Below are 25,721 nucleotides of genomic sequence, written 5' to 3' on the forward strand. Positions count from 1 at the left end.
ATCTTTGATTAAAAGCTGCAATTATATCAATGTAGATGAATTATGAAAGTAAGAATACACGGTAGCAAAATCTTATGCTTTCTAAATGAAAATCTGACCATGTCTGGATCCACTCTTCTGTAAATCAATTCACCTCTGCTGTTTGATTTCTGAAATTCTTGATATGCAGTTTAATTGCAAGGATTACGCCCATCCAATGCACAGAATTTATATTACTTGGATCATCATGCGTAGCACTGACCAAAGAAAATATATGCACTTCGCCATCTCTAGTATGCCCAACAATATCAATAATAGGATAACAACATTGAGATTAACAAATATAAACTGCTATACTATGATCCACAAGTCACGTTGCATTTGCTCTTTGTTTAAGCATTCCACTGACAAATACCTTCAAAACACCCCACCCCCTGCTTGCACAAAACACACCTTTCCAACAAAACCACCGCCCAAAAGATAAAAGAAAAGAAATGAAAAGAGAAAAAGAGGCAGAAAGGAACCAAGTTAATGTGTTAACGCCCTGGCTGCCCAATCCTTTCACAAAGTACTCAATAAACATAGTAACAACCTCCTCCCAACCCATTGGCCACCAGTCAGATCTTGCATGGTATAAACTTCAATTTTATGAAGCAACAGGAAGGATATACTGATTTGCCCACCATGTAGTCTTTATGCAACTCTTGCAGACCAGGACATTCTGAGATCTCAAGTAACTAGTTGTTGGGACATTCTGATGCTCGATGCCCAGTTCTGCCACAATTGAAGCATGCACCTCCAAAGCCTCTGTCGCATTATAAAGATGCAATTTCAAAAATTTGCATAAACAGCAAAGAATACCCATGACAGGATTGAAATTAAATGAAAAATCATGTGTGTCTACAGTGAGGTAATGAAGTTAAGGCATAAATATAGAGAAGCTACTAACACAACATTCAGGTTACAGAATCAACATCTGAGCAATAGTTATTGCATTGTTCGTCCAAAAGCTGGAACATTAAAGTGCACTTCTACAAGCAGAAGTCCAGGACCCAAAGACCACATCCACCAGATACAGGTTCGTAATCTGAACCTGCTAACCAGGTAACATCTGCCAGAAGTAACATTTCCATTTATATTTTAATGAGTTTCATAACCTCTTCTAATTGGCCTAGATTTTGTGGTTCAAATTCATGAAAGTTTAAATATAACAACCAGGACAGTTTAGAAAGATTCACCAAAGGAAACTCAGGAAATAGTGGTTAATTATTCAGAGTCAATATCGCCATTTGCTTGCATGATAACTCACGCCTGTGAATGCAAGTAACCACGTGTATGAGATTGGAGGGTATCCAATAATAACAGTGGCCGGCGAACAAAAAACCAGGAAATTGATGGAAATATGCTATGACAGGTTAAAAGAGTGGGGTATCACAAAAGGTTGGAAATATATAACCGAGAATACATTAGAGAAACCACATAAAAATTCATTAAAAAACGAAATTTTACCTATATTTCAGTATAATACTGTGCAGCAGTGCAAGTCAATTAGCCTTGCAAAATTTAATTGGCCAGGTACAGCTAAAAAAGATTGAACTGCTGAATAACTCGGAAATCCACCATAAATACACATAAAGCCACCTAATTCTTAAAGAAAAGTTTCTAAATGAGAGAACTTTAGAAAGTTTAAATGACCTTTGCTCCTAGGTGGTCTGCAGTTTCTAAACTGGTCTGCAGTTTCTATTGTATAGACTGGCGGTCTGCAGTTTCTATTGTATAAACTGGCGGTCTGCAGTTTCTAAATGAGAGAACTTTGCTCCTAGGTTCAAAGAAAAGTTTAAATGACCTTAAATTTTAGAAAATTATTTGGAGCAGTTTACCTATCCCTGCTTCCAAAGGATGATGACCGGCCAAAACTTCTACCACTGATCAGCCAATCATCATCACTCCCTCCGGTCCTAGACCATCTATTATCAGTTCTGTAGCTCCTTCCACCACGCCGAAAGCCGTCATCACTAACATAGCCCCGGCCACCCCAATTTCTGGAACCTCTGTGACCTCGTTCCCTAAAGCCACCTCTGGAACCCCGGTCCCAATTAGAAAACCGGCCATAATTATCAGTTGAAGGACCATCATCTTGCAAGGCAGGCAACTGCAAAAAGGTACATATACAAGATAAAAGCATGTCAGTTACCAAAGAGCCCTACTGACAGAAAACCAGTCTACCATGACTCTAGTGTGAAAAGACCAAAACAACAAACCAAGAAAACAACAAAGAATGAGACATATAACAAGAATTAGGCTCCTGGATTCAAGCTACAGAAATTAGAATGTCAAATCCATCCCCAGTAATATATTATGGTGACCAGAGTCTCACAAGACCCACACAGTAAGCAAGAAAGAGCAAATAACAAGGCAAGCATGAAAGATTAAACTCTTCTCTTCAGACTAACAACATCAGAATATACAACTTTTGACCTAATTTCAGGGTCTTTAAAAATAAAATATTATACCAAAGAAGCTTAAAAACTTATCCAAAGGTATTCGCAAATTCAGGCACTCAAGGAGCTTTTACATCATCTACAAGATTTTATTGCCAATGGTTCATATCCAATTATCAAGAAAATCCAACCAGATCTCACACTTTCTAATTGATCTCAGAACTAATCATGGTTTGAACAACAGCCGTGATAACTTTATAACAGAATTATATTGGCTTTGGAAATAGGTAACAAACAAACAAATAAACAAACCGGACCTCCTATGATTCAGGCAATATCCTGTTATAGCAGCTGTTATGTAACACGAACTACAGTCTTCATATGATTAAAATATCTTTTTGATTCAGAACTTTATGTCAGTTCATAAAACAATTTCTTAATCTGTGAAAAGTGACACAATAAAATAAAGCCATCATTTTCCCTTGTAATAGCTATTGAACAATTATTTATTCCATTATAATAGCTATTAATCCATGCCAAATAAATTCAGTAAAAGACTTTATTGCACATATAACAGTTTTGGATGCTAGGCAATACAGGCATTAACGAATCCTTGGCATAGACTCCTTTTGTGTAAATATTTGAACAAAGATACCGGCAAAGCCGCTTACAGGAGGATAAAGCTAAAAGACTACCTTCATGATCTTGGATATGGTATTTCCTGGAGGTAGCTGCTTATTCAGTAATTCTTTCACAATTTCCTCAGGTAAATCAAAAACTGCTCCTTGAACCTGATATGATAAACAGGCAATAGAGATTGCTTAAACAAATGAAGTTCATCACCATTGGATGATGAAAATTTGAAAGAAAATAATATTTTAATGAGATTTTAAAACATACTAATATGTTCCTGCTGTGAGCCCAGAAGATCGAGGTAAAACAAGATGACAGCCATTTCACTATACATGCATAATGGTAAAGGATTCATGCACCATGTTAATAATGAAACATCCAATTGAATACAGTGATGACAGATATCACAATAGCAGGGTACTGGCATGATTTGCACAAAAATAAACATTTGAAAAGTGAGGATCCTAGTGTTATTTTGATGCTTACAAAGCCATTGAGGCCATATGGAAGTGCTAATGCTATTAACCCAATTAATCCAGTACATAAGTGAGTAAGGAAGAAATATTCGATACATCATTGATAAATGACACACCCTCGATACATTCACGATACATTAAGAATATATGGTCAAAACCACTCTCAAGAATTAATAACGAGATAAAATTTGTAATAGAGAATGGTAGAAAGCTCAAGAATCCATTTTGGCAAAGTTTCACGTTAAAAATACCTAAAAGGGCAATTCGGTATTTTCAACTGTTAAGGGTATGAAACTCTATTGTGCCATGCATCGTAATTTGCTTGGAATATCATATTGTTGTTTCAATGTGCATAACTAACCTTCAAAGTGCAGAAAAATATGGTTAGAATCGACCCCGATACATTTGGCACGCCTTGGAACGAAGTGGCACGCTTTTGGAACACTTGGCACAGAGTAGGAGTCGACCTTAGAAGAGATAGAGTCGACCCTGGCACGTTTTAGAAACATTCTGGCACATTCTAGCACTTATGGCACGGATGAACAGCACTTGGGTCGACCCAAGTGAAAGTTGAGTCGACCCCATCTTCAAGCCTCAAGAAAACAAGTCTCTGGAATCCCTGAGACTGAGAGGGTCGACCCCAATGGAACTTGAGTCGACCCTACCTTGAGTCGACCCTAACTGAACTTGAGTCGACCCAACCTTGAGTCGACCCCAAAAAGAGTTGAGTCGACCCCAGTGAAAAACGGCTGAAATATAAGGTTCTGTGTTTCCTGAGAGGGCCGACCCCAATGTAGCATGAGTCGACCCCAGTGAAAGTTGGGTCGACCCCAGTGAAAGTTGAGTCGACCCCAAGTCTGATGAACAATGGTTTGAGTCGACCCCAGGAAAGTTTGGGTCGATCCAAGCACGGGCAGAAGCATAACGGCTAGTTGTGCAGAAGTACTTTTTGGACTCCCAACGGCTATAAACGGCTAGTTTCTTCAATCCAACGGTTAGGAAGGTCTATTTGGAGGTTGGAGAAGTATTTAAGAGGGAGTATTCATCAGAAGAAGCAAGCTTTTGGAAATCAAGAAGCACATTCAAGAGAAAACCCTAGATAAGCAAGCCTCATTCAATTGCTTCATCTTAAGAGCCAAAAGGAAGTGGTTGAGCAGTTTCAAAGAGTCATCAATAGCTCCGCCAACCCTTGTGAAGTGAAGCAAGCTTGACAAAGAAGAGAATAGCTCCTTCAAAGCGATAAACATTCTCTAAACTCTTCTTTGTAGTTTATAATTGCCTTATTTGCTCTTTTAGGAGCTTTCATTCTTTACTTATTACTCTTGTTGTAAGGTTTATTGGTAAGCCCGTAAAACTAACATTGTAGGTTGTTGGTAAGCCCGTAAAACCAACGTAGGTTGTTGGTAAGCCCGTAAAACCAACGTAGGTTGTTAGTGAACCCGTAAAACCAATTGTGAAGGATCGTTGATGAGCCCATAAAACCAACATAGATTTTTTGGTGATCCCGAAAAACCAAAGTGTAAAGGTTTTTGGATTGTGAGCCCGGAAAACAATCCAACTGTAATCCGAGGGATTATAGTGAATTCCCAAGGAGAGGCTTCGGGAGTGGACGTAGGTGCTTGGAGTGCACCGAACTACTATACATTGTCTTGTTTGTGTTGTGCTTGTTCTTGTATTTATTCTTGCTTTATATTTGATTCTTGCTCTAGGGTAAGTTCACACAAGTAACTTAAGAAAGCTTCCACAGCTCTTAACAAGAAAACTTTTAAAGCATCAAAAATTTAGAAAAACCCAATTCACCCCCCCTCTTGGGTTGTCACCTTGGGCAACAAGTGGTATCAGAACAGGTGCTCTATAATTTCTTGCCTTGTGACTTTGACCTAACCGTCAAAGAGCCAAAGATCATGACAACTCAAATAGATAGTTTTCTAGAAAAAGGACAATTAATTGATAGACCTCAACTATTTAATGGTATAAACTACACACATTGGAAAGCACGCATGCGCATTTTCATTCAAGCACATGACTACGATTTATGAAGTATCATAGTCAATGGGCTACACACAAATACTAATCATGATAAGAAAATAGCTCAGCAAAATGCAAAAGCCATGAATATTCTATATTGTGCATTGGATGATAGTGAACTTAATAACATATCTTTTTGCATAACTGCTAAGGAAATATGGAGTATGCTTGAAGTTAAATATGAATGCACTAACATTTCTAGTGAATTTGAAACTAGCTCCGAAGAAGAAGAGCAGCAAACTGAAATTGAAAATCTATGCTTTGTGGCACATGAAGATGAGGTATGTACTCGAATACAAAGTGATTTCTCATTCAAAAATCAAGTACATACTGAAGCTCAATCTGATTTTACATTTGATGAACTTCATGATGCTTTTTCTGATCTATACTTAGAATATAAGAAGCTTAGTTTAAAGAATAAAAAGCTAAATCAGAAAAATCTATCTCTTGCTGAAAGCTATGATATAATTCAGAAAAATAATAAATTGCTTTCAGAAGACAATGAAAGGTTAACTAAAGAAGTTAACAAATTTAAGCCTATAGTTGAAAAATTTACTATCAGCTCTGAAAAGCTGAACTTAATGATAAATAATCAAAGAGCTGAATTTGAAAAGGCTGGATTAGGATATCAATCTTGGTACACACAAAAATTTCCTAATGACATATGTGTTAAATCCTCCACTATCTATCCTAAAATAGATTCTAATTTTTCTGATGAACCTAATAGGCAAAAACAGAAAATTGTAAGTTTATCTACTACTCATGTTAAATCTATGTTTGTTAAATTTAACAAGAGGATGCAGAAATACACTCCTTGTAATCCTAAAATCTGCAAGCCTATGGACAAAATAGCTATTAAGAGAATATGGGTTCCAAAAGGAACAATTATAGCTGACCTGCAAAGACCCAAAAGAGCTTGGGTTTCTAAGTTGAAAACCTGATCATTTTTAGCAAATGTGTCTAGCTACCCAAGATTCCAATAAAAGATGTTATCTGGACAATGGGTTCTCTAGACACGTGTTAAAGAATGAAACTTAAAATGTAATTAAGAAGAGTGACTAAAATGGAAGAAATAATGAAATTAGTAATCCTTGCATCCTCTCATATTGAAATTGTAGCTAGTATTATTCACTTATGTGATATAAGTGATACTTTTGGTATGAAAAGAAAATATATCCAAATCACTCCATCTTCCTATATTATGCTTCAGTTATTGATGGATAATTTGCTTAATCAATACTCTTAGAATAACTCTTTGAATTCTCTATATGCTTGATTGAGAGTTCTTATCCATGGCATTATCTTCTATTGATCATAAACATAAGAATGTCTACTTGGTATATTTTTAAATATATACATTAAGAATAACAAGATTAAAGAAACTAGTTTTGGTATATAAAATCAACTCATACTAGTATGGACTTAATCTCAAAAGACCTTGTCATTGTGTTGCCCAAGGTGACAAGCCAAGAGGGGGGGTGAATTGGTTTCTCTTAATTTTAACTATCTTGCTTATGTTAATTGATGAGTTAGTGGAATTAAACAAATCACAATACAAACAACAAGAAGTATAGTGGTTCGGTGCTCTCCTAAGCACCTACGTCCACTCCCCAAGCGACCCCTTAGGAATTCACTATAATCCCGCGGATTACAGTTGGATTGTTTTCCGGGCTCACAATCCAAAAACCTTTACACTTTGGTTTTTCGGGTTCACCAAAAACCTATGTTGGTTTTACGGGCTCACCAACGAACCTATGTTGGTTTTCCGAGCTCACCAACGAACCTTTACAATTGGTTTTACGGGTTCACCAATAAACCTACACCATTGGTTTTGCGGGCTTACCAACAAACCTTTACAAGGTGATTAATAGAAGAAGTAAGAAGATTTAAGCTCCTAGATGAGCAAATATAACAATTATAATCTACAAAGAAGAGTTTAGAGAATAGTTATCGCTTGATAAGACTTCTCTCTTCTTTGTCAAGGATGCTTCACTCTTCAAGGGTGGATGGAGCTCTTAATGACTCTTGGAATCTGCTCAACCACTTTCTTTTGACTCTTGAATGAAGCACTTGGATGAAGAAGATTAGGGCACTTTGTCTTTCTTGTGTACTCTTTGATATTTTGCAAAAGGATTTTCTCTCTGATGAATAGTGCCACTTTAAATAGTTTCCTTCATCCATTGGACAAGCCCCAATGGTTAGAATTCAAAAACTAGCCGTTACTCACTGTTGGAAGGACAAAAAGTACTTCTGCAGAACTAGCCGTTATGCTTCTGCCCGTGCTTGGGTCGGCTCAACCTGTCCTTGGGTCGACCCAACTTTCACTTGGGTCGACTCAACCTTTTCTTGGGTCGACCCTCTCAGAACCACAGAAACTTGCAATTCAGCCTTCCTTCACTTGGGTCGACTCAAGGTTCAGTTGGGTCGACTCAACTTCCACTTGGGTCGACCCTCTCAGGGTTTCCAGAGAACCTTTTCTGTCATGTATTCTGTAATTGCCTTTGGGTCGACCCTCTCAGTGTTTGGGTCGACTCAAGCTTGGGTCGACCCTCTCAGTGTTTCCAGAGAACTATTTTCTTGAGTCTTTGAAAGGCTTGAGGTTTGGGTCGACTCATGCTTTCCTTGGGTCGACCCAATTACTGTTCATCTGTGCCATTTTTGCAGAAGTGTGCCAGATGCTTTCTTGATGTGCCGGGGTCGACCCAATCATCCTTGGGGTCGACTCAATCCACACTTTGCTGCAACTCAAGGTTAGATTCATCCAAATAAACAATGAAATGCATCTTTATCTTATTATACAAATATACTGAGAGTAACAGACTTATAAATGAAGTATCGAATTAACTTGTAACATACTCTTGATTATTGCTTGTTAATCATCAAAATAACACTATCATCCTCAATCTCCCCCTTTTTGATGATTACAAAATATAGAGTATGAGCCTATTGATACTTATCTTAAAATCAGTTTTAAAAAGGGCTCAAGTTGCTGAATTTCAGCTTTTCAAATATGAGAGTGAAGTCTCCCCCTATTTCATCCAAATATTTTCCAATTTAACTTTTTGAATTGCTCCCCCTTTCATTTATATTTCATTAAAGATGAAACTTCAAAAATTTGAGATAAAGCATGAGTTTCAGATTATGTATCGAGGTGTGAAAGGTATGTGCCAAATTCTGAAATTCTATGTGCCAAATTCTGAAATTTAATAGAAATTTTAGATTTGATCATTTTCATTGTTACAAATTGCTCCCCCTTAAATGTATATGCTTTCCTATTATAATTTTCAACTTGTTTGACAACTTATTTCTCTTTTCTTACACAACTTATTTCTCTTTCTTTACTTCTCCCCCTTTCTGTTATCATCAAATAGGTGCATGGGAATAGACACAATAAATAACAAACATTTAAACTTCATTGATCAAAATAGGAACATTTTAGTACAATAATGCCAAAAACAAAAACAAATACAATGTTCCTCAATCAAAGGTTAAAATACATGATCAACATAAAATACATATGAGAACTAGATACCTATCCTAGGCTCTAAACAGAAATACTAATATCAGCCTAGGGAGTATCTAATGGCTGTGATCTAGTCCTCATCCTCCTAGTATAAGTGGCGAGGGGAGGTCGAGCCTGATAAGACTGAGTCTGGCGTGGAGCACGGTGAGCTGGATAACTCTGTGCCGAAATCTCTGACTCAGCAGCCTGTGGCACAGATGGTCCATGAGTCTCTCTCTCTCCGTAGAGCTCCTATCTGCTCTCTCAGATCACTGATCTCAGCAGACATGATATCTAGTCGGCTCGTCAGCCCATCAGTGATAGTCCTCGCCAGAGCTGACATAAGCTCAGTCATCCTACTCCAGAACTCATCTGTCTCCCGCAAGAACAGATGACGATGGTCCAGCCTCTAAAGGTGCAGTAGGATGATCCATATGCTCCTCATCCTCAGGGATAGGGTCTCCAATATCTGGTGCATCACCCTCTGGTGCATCACCCTGAATCCCTGCTCCAGTACGAACCCACTGCCCGTTCACTTTCTCATAGCCCATGCGAATAAGTGATCGTGCAGTGTATGTATCAGTATGAAGCAGATGCCTGGAGATCTCCCCCTCGACAGATATGTCGTGCTGTCGGAAGATCAAGGTGAGTGTCATACCATAAGGCAGAGATACTCTGGAGTTGCAGATCACCTTCCTCATCTGCCTCAGTATCATGGCCGAGAGATTCAGGGGAATACCCTGAATAATATGCTCCATCACTACTAGATCTCGCTCTGTAATGAGATCAAATCTCCCACTCTTCGGAAATAGAATCCTATCAATGATATTGTGCAACAACCTCATCTCTGCAGAAAGAGAGCTCGCTATAACCTGCTCCGAGAAGTCGAAGTCTTCATTCTCAAGAATTAACTGCAGGGCTCTCAACTTGTTTTCTGGCTTTTCTGGAGTTGCTCCTTCGCAGGGGAGATGAAGCAACTCACTCAAACTCTCTTCGGAAACTCGAACCCTAACTCCTCGAACTTCCGATATGAGCCCTCCCATCCCAGTTTTGAGGAAGGCATAGAACTCCCGGACTAGTCCCGGGTATATCACCACATCTAGAGAGCAGAGATACTCCCATCCTTGCCTTCGGATCCATTCCCCCAAACGGAACCCTTCTTGATCCAAGAACTCCGAATAGATCCTTCTCCCCGTTGTAACCGGTCTCCCCGCAAACTTTGCAAGTTGTACTGAAGGGGAGGGAGGAGGAGGTGGCTCTACACGTGTCTCACCTTGTGGAGACACTGTAGATGGCTCCGTAGCTTCTCTTTCCGCACGTTGGATCCGTGACTCTCCCGGATCGCTTGGCTACGGCTCTTTTGGGTCCCATTTCTCCAAGATTGTGAAGTAATCTACTGTTTGGAGATGATTGGAGGAGTTTTGAGAGTAGGGAATAAGGTTTTCGGAAGAGGACAAAGTGTAAACAGTGCCCTAGATAGCTCACGAGTCCCCCTTTTAACAGTGGGGTCCCGACGTTGGGTCGACTCAAGAATTTTCTTGGGTCGACTCAACGTTGGGTCGACCCTATTCTGGGTTGGGTCGTCCCAAGTTCAGAATTTTTTCTTTTCTCTTCCTTTTCGCTTCTAAAAAATTTTTCTTGCTTCCAATCCTTACAAATTCTTTCTGGGACAATGATACATGAGTAAGGAATCTATAGATGACAAGTTTGACTCATGTTTCATGGGTTTTTAGAAATGGGAGGAATGTATCATGAGACTGCTTGCTCCCTTTTATATCTCTTCAATAAAAAGGATCACATATGCCTAATTTCCTCCTAAGCGTGCAAAATCTATCTTCACTCAAGGATTTTGTGAATATGTCAGCTAATTGTTTTTCAGTACATATATGCTCAATACATATGTTTCCATTTTGCACATGATCCCTAATAAAATGATATCTTATTTCTATGTGTTTGGCTTTAGAATGCTGAACCGGATTTTTAGTGAGGTTGATGGCACTAGTATTATCACACTTAATAGGAATGTTATCTAGCTTAACTCCATAGTCCTCTAGTTGTTGCTTAAGCCATAGTACTTGAGCACAACAACTGCCAGCAGCTATATATTCAGCTTCAGCTGTCGACAGTGCCACTGAATTTTGCTTTTTGCTGAACCATGATACTAAGTTGTTTCCTAAAAATTGACATGTTCCACTAGTGCTCTTCCTATCTAATTTGCATCCAGCAAAATCAGCATCTGAGTATGCAAGCAAATCTAGACAGGAGTCTCTTGAGTACCATAATCCTATGTTCGTAGTTACTCTTAAATATCTAAGGATTCTTTTAACAGCACTTAAATGTGACTCCTTAGGATCTGATTGGTATCTAGCACATATTCCTACACTAAACACGATGTCTGGTCTACTAGCAGTAAGATAGAGCAAGGATCCAATTAGTCCTCTATAAAGCTTAATATCAATACTCTTTCCTTTCTCATCTTTGTCTAGCTTATTAGTAGGATTCATTGGAGTGCCTACTCCCTTATGATTTTCATTCCCAAACTTCTTTAGTATTTCCTTTGTATACTTAGTTTGATGAATGAAGATACCTTCTTTAGTTTGTTTGATTTGTAATCCTAGAAAGAAACTTAGTTCTCCCATCAAACTCATTTCGAATTCTCCGTGCATTAAATCAGCAAATTCTTTGCAAAGAGTATCATTTGTGGCACCAAATATTATGTCATCTACATATATTTGTACCACTAATAGATTTTCGTCCTTTCTTTTGAGAAACAGTGTTTTATCTACATTTCCTCTACTAAAGTCATTATTTAGTAGAAATTTGCTTAATCGATCATACCAAGCCCTAGGTGCTTGCTTCAATCCATATAATGCCTTATGTAGTCTAAATACATGATTTGGCAATTCATGATTCTCAAAACCAGGAGGTTGCTCTACATATACTTCTTCCTCTATAAAACCGTTTAAAAATGCACTTTTTACATCCATTTGATACAATTTGAAATCCATAAAACATGCAAAAGCTAGAAGTAATCTAATAGCCTCTAATCTAGCTACAGGAGCAAATGTTTCATCAAAATCTATCCCTTCTTCTTAATTGTATCCCTTAGCTACAAGTCTAGCTTTATTTCTTATAACTAACCCATTTTCATCTAATTTATTTCTAAAGATCCATTTTGTTCCAATTACAGAGTTATGCTTTGGTCTTTCAGTTAATGTCCATACATTACTTCTTTTGAATTGATTTAATTCTTCTTGCATGGCATTTATCCAATTGGTATATTTTTCAGCTTCTTCATAAGTCTTAGGTTCTAACTGTGAAACAAAAACAAGATAATCATTTAAATTTCTAAGAGAAGATCGAGTTCTAACCCCTAGAGATGGATCACCAATGATTAAGTCTTTAGGGTGTCCATATGCATACCTCCATTCCTTTGGCAAGTTTTGAGATTGTGGTGGCACGCAATCATCTCCCTTATCTTGAATTGGCACGTCATCAATATTCAACTTTTCAAAGTTAATAATTCCTGTATCATCATCAAGAATATTTTCTTTCCTAGCAGACTCACTATCAGACTCATCAAATATGATATTAACTGACTCTTCGACTACAAGAGTTCTTTTATTGAATACTCTGTATGCCCTGCTAGATGTGGAGTATCCTAAGAAGATCCTTCATCTGACTTGGCATCAAATTTACTTAGATCCTCCTTGCCATTGTTTAAAATGAAACATCTACATCCAAATACTCTAAGATATTTAGCAGTTGGTTTCTTATTCTTCCAAAGTTCATAAGGAGTTTTCTTGGTTATTGGTCGTATTAAAACCCGATTTAGAATATGGCAAGCAGTGCTTATAGCTTCAGCCCAAAAGTACTTTGGAAGATTTGATTCGCACAACATCGTGCGTGCCATTTCTGCCAATGTCCTGTTTTTCCTTTCAACAACCCCATTTTGTTGAGGCATTCTAGGTGCTGAAAATTGATGTGAGATACCATTTTTATTACAAAATTCTTCAAAGTGTTGATTTTCAAATTCAGTACCATGATCATTTCGAATTGCTACTAAGGTGAGCTTCTTTTCATTTATGATATTATTATAAAGTTTCAAGAATTCTGAAAATGCTTCATTCTTATGTGCCAAAAATGAAACCTATGTATATCTTGAAAAATCATCTACAATAACTAGTCCATACTTCTTCCCTCCTAGACTCGCAGTTCTTGTGGGTCCAAATAGATCCATGTGTATGAGTTCAAAAGGCCTAGTTGTTGATACTATATTCTTTGATTTGAAGGATGATTTAGTTTGTTTTCCTAATGAGCATGGTCCACAGATTTTGTCCTTTTCAAAAATCAATTTTGGCACATCTTTTATTAATTCCTTCTTGACTAGTTTTGATATTAATTCCATACTAGCATGTCCTAGTCTACGATGCCAAAGCCAACTTGTTTCATTTTTCTTTTCTTCATTAGTAATTAAGCATAATCCATTTTTCTTGCCTAAATCATGAAGATCTACCATGTAAATATTTCTTTGCCTTTGTCCTACAAGTACAATGCTATTATCTTTAGGATTTGTGATTATGCATACTGATGCTTCAAATGTGACTTTAAACCCTTTATCACAAAATTGACTTATGCTAAGTAGGTTATGTTTCAAACCCTTAACTAATAAAACATTTTCTATGAAAGTAGATGGAGTAATGAAAATTTTACCCTTTCCAATGATATACCTTTTTCCATTGTCTCCATAGGTTACTACTCCACCCTTCTTAGATTCCAAGGTGACAAATTGATCTACGTCACCGGTCATGTGTCTTGAACAGCCGCTATCTAGATACCATCGTTTTTCCACTTTATTAGCTGCAAGACACCCCTACAATAAAGATCAAGAAAGAGCTTTAGGTACCCAAACTATGTTGGGTCCTTTAGGGTTTGTACTTGATGTTCCTTTTGGAACCCAAACTTTCTTGAATTTAAGCTTATGATTATTACTCAATTTGTTTTGACTGGACTTTCTATAGTTACATTCATATGCTTTATGTCCTAATTTATTGCAGCAATGACAAGTAATATTTTCATTTTTAGCTTTTACAAAAATGTTCTTTAAGTATTTTTGTTTCCTATTTGTTTTATATCCTAATCCAGCCTTATCATATACAGCTTTTTGACTATCAAGAATCATATTTAATTTGGTAGAACTAAGAGTAAACTTATCTACTAAGGATTTATATTTTTCAGCATCTTCTTTTAACTTGACATTTTCAGCAATTAGATTCTTGGTTTCATTTGTGAGTTTCCTACTTAATGTTTCATAGTTATGAGATAGTTTTAACTTATCTTTGATAAGAGATTGATTTTCTTCTTTTAGAACTTTATTTTTATTGATTAGTTTTTTATGTTCTTCCATGAGTTCTAAAAATGCATCATGTAATTCATCAACAGTAAAATCACATTCAAGTTCAGAATCTACCTCATCGTCATTGGCCATATGACATATTTGGGCCGTCTCTTGATGATCTTCCTCTTCCGAACTTGACTCCTCACTTTCACTCCATTCAGCCATGAAGTTCTTCTTTTTCAGTTTTCTTGCCATCCACTTTAATTCCGGGCAATCTATCTTTTAATGCCCGGGTTTGTTACACTCATAACAAATAGGAGTTTCTTTTTTCTTTTCTTTGTCCTTACCCTTTTCTTTGCTTGAGCTACATTTGAAGAAGGGTTTCTTTTTATGAAATCTATTCTTACCTCTCATAAATTTTCTGAATTTTCTTCCAAGCATAGCCATTCCTTCTTCATCAAATTCATCATCATCATCTGAATCTTCCGACTCAGTTTGTTGTTTAGGGGTGGTAGACTTTAGGGTAATGGTCTTTCTTCTCTTGACCTCATCTTCTGAATTTTGCCTCATGGTCAACTCATGGGTCATGAGTGATCCTAGAAGTTCCTCTAATTGCAGTGTGTTGAGGTCCTTAGCTTCCTGAATTGCAGTTACCTTGGCCTCCCAAACTCTTGGTAGAGACCTGAGAATTTTTCGCACCAATTCAGAGTTAGTATAAGACTTTCCTAAACTCTTAAGCCCATTTATAATTGCAGTAAAACGAGTAAACATATCAGTTATGGACTCAGTGGATTCCATTTTAAACAATTCATACTTATGTACTAATATGTTTATTTTTGACTCCTTAACTTGATCAGTCCCTTCATGAGTGACCTCAAGTTTGTCCCAAATTTCTTTTGCAGAGATGCATGTAGATATTCTATTAAATTCACTTACATCTAATGAACAGTAAAGTACATTAATTGCTTTTGCATTTAATTGTGCTAATCTTCTATCACTTTCATTCCAATCCATTTCTGGTTTGGGTATGATAGTGCCCTCTATATTAAGTGTGGGTGTGTGAGGTCCTCTAGTAATAATGTACCATAATTCATAGTCTAAAGCTTGAATGAATATCCTCATCCTAGCTTTCCAGTATGTGTAATTTGTGCCATTAAATAGAGGAGGTCTATTTGTGGATTGCCCCTCACTCATAGAACATCCCACTTGGGTTGTCATGATCTTTAACTCTTGATTGTGAGATCAATAAGTACTATTGGAGCACCTTGCTCTGATACCACTTGTTGCCCAAGGTGACAAGCCAAAAGGGGGGGTGAATTGGTTTCTCTTAATTTTAACTATCTTGCTTATGTTAATTGATGAGTTAGTGGAATTAAACAAATCACAATACAAACAACAAGAAGTATAGTGGTTCGGTGCTCTCCTAAGCACCTACGTCCACTCCCCAAGCGACCCCTTGGGAATTCACTATAATCCCGCGGATTACAGTTGGATTGTTTTCCGGGCTCACAATCCAAAAACCTTTACACTTTGGTTTTCCGGGTTCACCAAAAACCTATGTTGGTTTTACGGGCTCACCAACGAACCTATGTTGGTTTTCCGGGCTCACCAACGAACCTTTACAATTGGTTTTACGGGTTCACCAATCAACCTATACCGTTGGTTTTGCGGGCTAACCAACTAACCTTTACAAGGAGTTTAATAAACAAAGTAAGAAGATTTAAGCTCTTAGATGAGCAAATATAACAATATAATCTACAAAGAAGAGTTTAGAGAATAGTTATCGCTTGATGTGACTTCTTTTTTCTTTGTCAAAGATGCTTCACTCTTCAAGGGTGGATGGAGCTCTTAATGACTCTTGGAATCTGCTCAACCACTTTCTTTTGACTCTTGAATGAAGCACTTGGATGAAGAAGATTAGGGCACTTTGTGTTTCTTGTGTACTCTTTGCTATTTTGCAAAAGGATTTTCTCTCTGATGAATAGTGCCACTTTAAATAGTTTCCTTCATCCATTGGACAAGCCCCAATGGTTAGAATTCAAAAACTAGCCGTTACTCACTGTTGGAAGGACAAAAAGTACTTCTACAAAACTAGCCGTTATGCTTCTGCCCGTGCTTGGGTCGGCTCAACCTGTCCTTGGGTCGACCCAACTTTCACTTGGGTCGACTCAACCTTTCCTTGGGTCGACCCTCTCAGAACCACAGAAACTTGCAATTCAGTCTTCCTTCACTTGGGTCGACTCAACATTTCTTTGGGTCGACTCAAGGCTCAGTTGGATCGACTCAACTTCCACTTGGGTCGACCCTCTCAGGGTTTCCAGAGAACCTTTTCTGTCATTGCCTTTGGGTCGACCCTCTCAGTGTTTGGGTCGACTCAAGCTTGGGTCGACTCTGAGTCGACCCTCTCAGTGTTTCCAGAAAACTGTTTTCTTGAGTCTTTGAGAGGCTTGAGGTTTGGGTCGACTCATGCTTTTCTTGGGTCGACCCAACTACTGTTCATCCGTGCCATTTTTGCAGAAGTGTGCCAGATGCTTTCTTGATGTGCCGGGGTCGACCCAATCATCCTTGGGGTCGACTCAATCCACACTTTGCTGCAACTAAAGGTTAGATTCATCCAAATAAACAATGAAATGCATCTTTATCTTATTATACAAATATACTGAGAGTAACAGACTTATAAATGAAGTATCGAATTAACTTGTAACATACTCTTGATTATTGCTTGTTAATCATCAAAATAACACTATCATCCTCATATTGGTTCACTTAGATTAATTTTTGCAAAGTCAAAGTTTGCTATGTATGTCATCTAGAAAAACAAACTAAAATCATTTCTAAATCTGAAAACATTGTTTTCACCTTTTAGCCTTTGAAAATTCTCCATAAAAACTTATTTGGGTCTCTAGGATTGTGAACTTAGGAGATGAGCTTTCTGATTTTGTAATTGTGAATAATTTCTCAAAGCTAACATTGGTTTTGCTCTTGGCACTTAAATTGAAATATTTTCTGCATTAGCACAAACTTACAAAAGGTTTTAAATAAAAAAAAAGGGTTTGCAAACTGTGAAAGTATCATGGCACAGTTTTGAAAACCAATTTATTAATAAGGTTTGCACAGAAAACGGTATTGAATACAATTGTTTTTGCACCAAGAATATTATTGCATATAGGGGTTATAAAAAATATAAAAATAGAACCTTTGTTGTGTAAAGACAATGCTTTGTGATAGCAGTTGATTAATGTTATCATCACAGCTTGTCATATTATAAGGTTTCTATTAAATCTATTTTTGAAGAAAACCCCATGTGAACTCATGAAAAATAGAAAATCAAATGGTGCACACCTTCAGGTTGTTCAGTTATACATATTATGTTCTCAAGAATGAAATATATGCCAAATCTAATAAAACAAGTGCTTCTTTGAATATTACTCTTTAAGCAATGCATATAGAATATTCAATGAAAAGATACTAGTTGTAAGAATATCAATTCATATTATTCTTATTAAAACTAGATCTTTTATTGAAAATATAGTTTGTCATTTTGCTTCTATTTAAAAGACATTAAGAAAGAACAAGATGATAATTGGTTAAGTTAAACTAAATCATTTTGAAAGGGATAAAATTTGAAATCTTATTGAAGAATCTGAAAACTTTTTATATTTGGAACAAAATTGAGTTTTTCAGAAACACACTTAATTAAGAAGAATTGGTGATTACTAAAAAAATTGATCAGAAAAGATGAAATAGATCTTGATGAAATCTTTGCATGATTAGAAGCCAAAGATAACCACTTTCATTTGATTATTTTATGAGACTTGTATTTTGTCAAATAAATGTGTAGAATGAACTTCTGTGTGGTTATATCATTAAAATTTTTATGTAAAAATAACCATCTATATTTGAAAAACATTTATTACAAACATGATAAAATACTATTTGATTTAGAACAAGCACCAAGAGCATGATATGAAAGATTAAGTAACTTTTTGATAGAAAGTAATAGTGATAAAACTATGTATCAAAAAGAAAAATTCTGATATCATAATTACTCAAATATATATTGATGACATTATTTGTAGTGCTACTAATGAAGCTTTATGTAAAGTTTTTACTAAGCTCATGCAGGGTGAGTTTGAAATGAGTAAAATGGTTGAACTAACATTTCCTCTCAAACTCCAAACTAAGACAAATAAGAAAGAGGATCTTCATTGGCCAAAGTAAGTTCACAAGAATATTCTTACAGAAGTTTGGCATGAAGAAAGGTATATCTATGACCCCATATTGTAGAATTTAAAAATGATGAGCAAGGTAATTTTATTGTTTGAAGCTGTATTACTATATCATACAGCTTTGTTGCCCAAGGTGACAAGCCAAGAGGGAGGGGTGAATTGGTTTCTCTTAATTTTTACTTACTTATGTCAATTGATGAGTTAGTGAAATATAGCAAAGCACAATACAAACACACAAAAAGTATAGTGGTTCGGTGCTCTCGTAAGCACCTACGTCCACTCCCCAAGCGACCCCTTGGGAATTCACTATAATTCCGCGGATTACAGTTGGATTGTTTTTCGGGCTCACAAACCAAAAACCTTTACACTTTGGTTTTCCGGGATCACCAAAAACTTATGTTGGTTTTACGGGCTCACCAACGAACCTATGTTGGTTTTACGGGCTCACCAACAAACCTTCACAATTAGTTTTACGGGTTCACCAATAAACCTACACCGTTGGTTTTACGGGCTCACCAACAAACCTTTACAAGGTGATTAATAAAAGAAAGAAGAAAGTTGAAACTCCTAGATGAGCAAATATAACATTTATAATCTACAAAGAAGAGTTTAGAGAATAGTTATCGCTTGATGAGACTTCTCTCTTCTTTGTCAAGAATGCTTCACTCTTCAAGGGTGGATGGAGCTCTTAATATCTCTTGGAATTCGCTCAACCACTTTCTTTTGACTCTTGAATGAAGCACTTGGATGAAGAAGATTAGGGCACTTGTCTTTGTTGTGTAATCTTTGATATTTTGCAAAAGGATGTTTTCTCTGATGAATAGTGTCACTTTAAATAGTTTCCTTCATCCATTGGACAAGCCCCAATGGTTAGAATTCAAAAACTAGCCGTTACTCACTGTTGGAAGGTCAAAAAGTACTTCTGCAGAACTAGCCGTTATGCTTCTGCCCGTGCTTGGGTCGACTCAACTTTTACTGGGGTCGACCCAACTTTCACTTGAGTCGACTCAACCTTTACTAGGGTCGACCCTCTCAGAACCACAGAACCTTGCATTTCAGCCTTCCTTCACTTGGGTCGACTCAACATCTTTTTGGGTCGACTCAAGGTTCAATTGGGTCGACTCAACTTCCACTTGGGTCGACCCTCTCAGGATTTCCAGAGAACCTATTTTTGAATGTCATTGCCTTTGGGTCGACTCATGTTAACTTGGGGTCGACTCAAGTTTGGGTCGACTCAAGTTTCATTTGGATCGACCCTCTCAGGGTTTCCAGAGAACTGTTTTCTTGAGGCTTGAGGTTTGGGTCGACTCATTCTTTGCTTGGGTCGACCCAACTACTGTTCATCCGTGCCATTTTTGCAGAAGTGTGCCAGATGGTTTCTTGATGTGCCGGGGTCGACTCAATCCACACTTTGCTGCAACTTAAGGTTAGATTCATCCATATAAACAATGAAATGCATCTTTATCTTATTATACTAATGTACTGAGAGTGACAGACTTATAAATGATGTATCGAATTAACTTGTAACATACTCTTGATTATTGTATTAATCATCAAAATACCACTATCATCCTCAAGCTTGTAGGCCAAATTGTATGATCATTTTGTGCTTATATGTAAAGATATCAAACTAATTCTAATGAATCACATTTAATTGATATCAAAAGACTAATAAAAATCTGTTAAGATAATAAAACTAAGTACTCCAATCTTAAGTAAAAGCAAAATAAGCATAATATATTCAGCACATTTGTAAGAGCTATGTGAGCATTCCTTTAGAAGGGATAAAATCTGTAATAAACTATATTTAAACAGGGAGAGTTTGGAGTGAACATTTTTAAAGAAAACAGTTTAACCTTTTTATATTGCTCATCATAGGAATGGTGCCAATGGAGAGGCTAGTGGTAGCACCCGGTACTATTTGACCCAACTATTCGATGTAGGGCATATTAGGGACGACACAAGAGGGAGGCTAGTGGTAGTACCTCGTGCCCCTTCCAACTCTACCGGATAGGGAGCAAATAGAGTATAAAGCATAGAAAAGTAAAACCAAAAAGAAATGAAGATTAGAATGTTCACTGAGTGCTTAAAGGAAGAAATTCAAAAATAAGAAAATGAATGACAAGATAAATGAAAGTATATAAGAAGCTTGTGGAAAGCTAAATGAAGTTTCGATCACTTGAAAACACACCTTAAGGATAAAATCAGTGTAGAATTATATAGGGAGAGTTTATTTGAAAAGAATTGATTTTGATTCTTGACATGCTTGCTCTTAATGTTTTAATACATGATGTTATGACTTAATGCATATTATGTTTTGCATGTGACATGATGTTTTGAATTATGTGTTTTCAATATTCAAATAACAAAGATCTTTCCTAAATATAATTTGTAATGCTTCATGCCTAGATAATTTGATTGAAACATGTTATCAACAACAAAATCATTTTGTTTTAGTGAATATATTCTGCAAAATAAAAGAAAATAATAATCTAAATTTGCGAATTAGGCAGAATGAATTATTTCTGAGTTATCCTTCATCTTGCCTAACATTGGTACATAATAAATTGCTCCAATTTGTACCAAAATTCAATATAAACTACAAAGATTCTGAGTGTGCTCTGATATGATTGAAATATGTATTTTCAATCTTAATAACTTAAGATGAGCTATAATGTAGAAGATATATATCTCAAATTATAAATTTTGAAAGTCTCCTTGAAAATTCTTATGAAATTCAGAATATGACCTAGTGAAAAAGTTTAAACTCCATATAAAATGCTTATATCTTTGCATTTTTGTAATTTTCATTATATGCTTCAAAGATTGCATCATGCTGGAGAATAATTTCCTATGATTCTTAGATAAAAACTACAGCTTAAGAAAAATAGAATTAATTTTGATACCTTGGTTGTTTGCTCCGATACGCATCTAAAATATATCATTTTTTATCTTATAAGTGTATTAAAATTGGTCTAAATGATGTGTTTTTCAATGATCTTGATTGCGAACAAATGTTTCTAAACATATGATGTTATTTTGATATTAAAAAGATTTATCGTGCTTCATATATATATTGCTGAAAAACTATAACTAAGAAATTAATATTTTGAATATACACTCCTGCATAATTAAATGCTTCTATCATTAAAAAGAAAAGCTATTTTTAAGAAGAGAGTTAATGATCCTAAAGCTTAAAATATTTCAACTCACTCCAATAATTCTTATAGGAAAGAAAATGTAATTACTTTTGAAAGAAATTTGAGCTTCAAAAGAATTATTTTCTGATTAATATTTCCATACATATTCAAAAAAAAAATTAAGAGGAAATATAATTTATTCTTGAAAGATTAAAAAGAGTGATTGCTATAAATTTTAAAAAATTCTGGATCACTCTACATTCTTGATATTATAGAAGAAAAGAAAGTTTGAAAGAAAATGCATCTTTTGAGGGCAAGCTTTAAATACTCAATCTCTTTATTGAAAATTATCTTCAAACTCTAAACTCTCAAATGGGATAATTAATTAAGGGGAAGAAAGAAAATTTCAGAGGGAGAGATCATATAGAACTTAATCGTGTAAATTCACATCTAAAGATGAGAGAAAGAATACTAAATGTAAAGTGGTATTAAACTTTGTGCTTCATTGAATATCTTTTGAAAGTTGGATTTCCATCTATATTCATCAGTAAATCATTTGTTTCTGAAAATTAATTGAAAAGGATTTCATCTGTCTTAGTATCGAAAATTTATCTTGGAATCTACTTATGAGTTCTTATTGGGTTGCACTTTAGTGTTTCAATCCTGAACCAATTCATTTTAATTGATTTTGATGCTATGATCTTAAAAGGAGTAAAATAAAATCTTTAAAAAAAAAAACTCTAAAAGAACTTTCAAAGCCTTGAATTTTATGTATCCTATATTACATAAATTCATGTTTTGGTATCTATGCCCCAATACTTTTATATCATGAAAGAACTTTGAAGTCATTAAGAATTAAGGATTCAACATAATCTTATATTTTTCGAGTATATAAGTTTTGATCTTTATCTGCTCTTATACTATACTCTGAAAATTAATTAGATTGCTCTCATTTTGCTATATACTTAATATATTTTAAAAAAAAATGTTGGATTTTCATTCGTGCCTTCTTTGAATATTATTCTTGATACTCCTTGAAATAACTTGAAAAAGATTCCATCTACACTTGATTTGAAAACTATCTTTGGAATCTATATTTAGAGATCTCTTCTGGCTCACATCTTAAATATCTCATTTTTAAAGCCAAACTTTTCATCCTTGATTTTGATGTGATCCAATCATAATTTTAAAACTATATTAATTGGCTCTGACCTATACTCATTATCTTGCCCTAACAGTATTGCCTTGAGTCACATAATTCATATTCTTGCAATAATTTGGCATGCAATGAATGAAATATTGTCTTGTGCTTAATATTTCATTATTTTGCAATCTTTTTGATATTGTCAAAAAAAAAAAGGAAAAAATATCTGAGTATATGCTCATAATGAAGCATGTTCATTATGACTGGTGTCTTCTAGATTTTGTATTTGTTTTGACCAGTATCTACTCTTTGTTATTGTCTGCATTTCTTCTCTAGAATATTATACTTTTGGCAAAGATGATGAAATACATTTTTTTTTTACTCATGATCTTTGTGTCATTACAATACTATCCATTGATATTCATTCTTTTTGATGATGACAAAAAGGGGGAGAAAGTATAAGAGAGAAACTAGAAGCAAATTCTATAAGAAAGATAATTCTATAAACAAAGACTGTATAAGGAAGAAAATATAAAAGGTATATATTGTATGCTTACGGGGAAAACATGTATTATACATTTAAGGGGGAGATATTTGACAAAGAGAAAATCTAAATCTGGCACATAATCATAGAGATTTTCCTTGCCTCGATACATAGCTTGAAACTCTTGCTTTAAGGGGGAGCAAAGCTAAAATTCATTAGGATAAGATAGGGGGAGCTTTTGGTTCATTGATACATTCTCTAAATTGGACTATTTGAAACTTTTACACCAAAAGCATTTCCTATACATTAAACCTTACTTCCCATATGAATATCAATTTGCTTATACTCAATGTTTTGTAATCATCAAAAAGGGGAAGATTGAGGATCCTAGTGTTATTTTGATGCTTACAAAGCCATTGAGGCCATATGGAAGTGCTAATGCTATTAACTCAATTAATCCAGTACATAAGTGAGTAAGGAAGAAATATTCGATACATCATTGATAAATGACACACCCTCGATACATTCACGATACATTAAGAATATATGGTCAAAACCACTCTCAAGAATTAATAACGAGATAAAATTTGTAATAGAGAATGGTAGAAAGCTCAAGAATCCATTTTGGCAAAGTTTCACGTTAAAAATACCTAAAAGGGCAATTCGGTAATTTCAACTGTTAAGGGTATGAAACTCTATTGTGCCATGCATCGTAATTTGCTTGGAATATCATATTGTTGTTTCAATGTGCATAACTAACCTTCAAAGTGCAGAAAAATATGGTTAGAGTCGACCCCGATATATTTGGCACGCCTTGGAACGAAGTGGCACGCTTTTGAAACACTTGGCACAGAGTAGGAGTCGACCTTAGAAGAGATAGAGTCGACCCTGGCACGTTTTAGAAACATTCTAGCATATTCTAGCACTTATGGCACGGATGAACAGCACTTGGGTCGACCCAAGTGAAAGTTGAGTCGACCCCATCTTCAAGCCTCAAGAAAACAAGTCTCTGGAATCCCTGAGACTGAGAGGGTCGACCCCAATGGAACTTGAGTCGACCCTACCTTGAGTCGACCCTAACTGAACTTGAGTCGACCCAACCTTGAGTCGACCCCAAAAAGAGTTGAGTCGACCCCAGTGAAAAACGGCTGAAATATAAGGTTCTGTGTTTCCTGAGAGAGCCGACCCCAATGTAGCATGAGTCGACCCCAGTGAAAGTTGGATCGACCCCAGTGAAAGTTGAGTCGACCCCAAGTCTGATTAACAGTGGTTTGAGTCGACCCCAGGAAAGTTTGGGTCGACCCAAGCACGGGCAGAAGCATAACGGCTAGTTGTGCAGAAGTACTTTTTGGACTCCCAACGGCTATAAACGGCTAGTTTCTTCAATCCAACGGTTAGGAAGGTCTATTTGGAGGTTGGAGAAGTATTTAAGAGGGAGTATTCATCAGAGGAAGCAAGCTTTTGGAAATCAAGAAGCACATTCAAGAGAAAACCCTAGATAAGCAAGCCTCATTCAATTGGTTCATCTTAAGAGCCAAAAGGAAGTGGTTGAGCAGTTTCAAAGAGTCATCAATAGCTCCGCCAACCCTTGTGAAGTGAAGCAAGCTTGACAAAGAAGAGAATAGCTCCTTCAAAGCGATAAACATTCTCTAAACTCTTCTTTGTAGTTTATAATTGCCTTATTTGCTCTTTTAGGAGCTTTCATTCTTTACTTATTACTCTTGTTGTAAGGTTTGTTGGTAAGCCCGTAAAACCAACATTGTAGGTTGTTGGTAAGCCCGTAAAACCAACATTGTAGGTTGTTGGTAAGCCCGTAAAACCAACGTAGGTTGTTGGTAAGCCCGTAAAACCAACGTAGATTGTTGGTGAACCCGTAAAACCAATTGTGAAGGTTCGTTGGTGAGCCCGTAAAACCAACATAGGTTTTTTGGTGATCCCGGAAAACCAAAATGTAAAGGTTTTTGGATTGTGAGCCCGGAAAACAATCCAACTGTAATCTGAGGGATTATAGTGAATTTCCAAGGAGAGGCTTGGAGAATGGACGTAGGTGCTTGGAGTGCACCGAACCACTATACATTGTCTTGTTTGTGTTGTGCTTGTTCTTGTATTTATTCTTGCTTTATATTTGATTCTTGTTCTAGGGTAAGTTCACACAAGTAACTTAAGAAAGCTTCCACAGCTCTTAACAAGAAAACTTTTAAAGCATCAAAAATTTAGAAAAACCCAATTCACCCCCCCTCTTGGGTTGTCACCTTGGGCAACAAAAAGACTTACTGCTAAAGTGCTAATATCTTTGCCAGCAAAATGGATCAGTGCATTAACATGCA

The 25,721-nt window shown here is 36.1% G+C and overlaps 1 protein-coding gene across 1 annotated transcript in view; it reads right to left on the bottom strand.

The window, feature by feature from the left end:
- Positions 1–237: 237 nt before the first annotated feature.
- LOC103697660 (DEAD-box ATP-dependent RNA helicase 3B, chloroplastic-like) overlaps positions 238–25,721 on the bottom strand; it is a 33,783-nt gene continuing 8,299 nt past the window's right edge. Inside the window, exons 8-10 of the mRNA XM_008779570.4 lie at positions 3,116–3,211; positions 1,860–2,131; positions 238–786 (exon numbers count right to left, since the gene is read on the bottom strand). Of these exons, the coding sequence (XP_008777792.2) occupies positions 717–786; positions 1,860–2,131; positions 3,116–3,211 (438 nt within the window). The 3' untranslated portion in view covers positions 238–716. The remainder of the gene's footprint in view (positions 787–1,859; positions 2,132–3,115; positions 3,212–25,721) is intronic.

This window comes from Phoenix dactylifera, unplaced genomic scaffold, assembly GCF_009389715.1.
Source record: "Phoenix dactylifera cultivar Barhee BC4 unplaced genomic scaffold, palm_55x_up_171113_PBpolish2nd_filt_p 000859F, whole genome shotgun sequence".
Taxonomy (NCBI): Eukaryota; Viridiplantae; Streptophyta; class Magnoliopsida; order Arecales; family Arecaceae; genus Phoenix; species Phoenix dactylifera.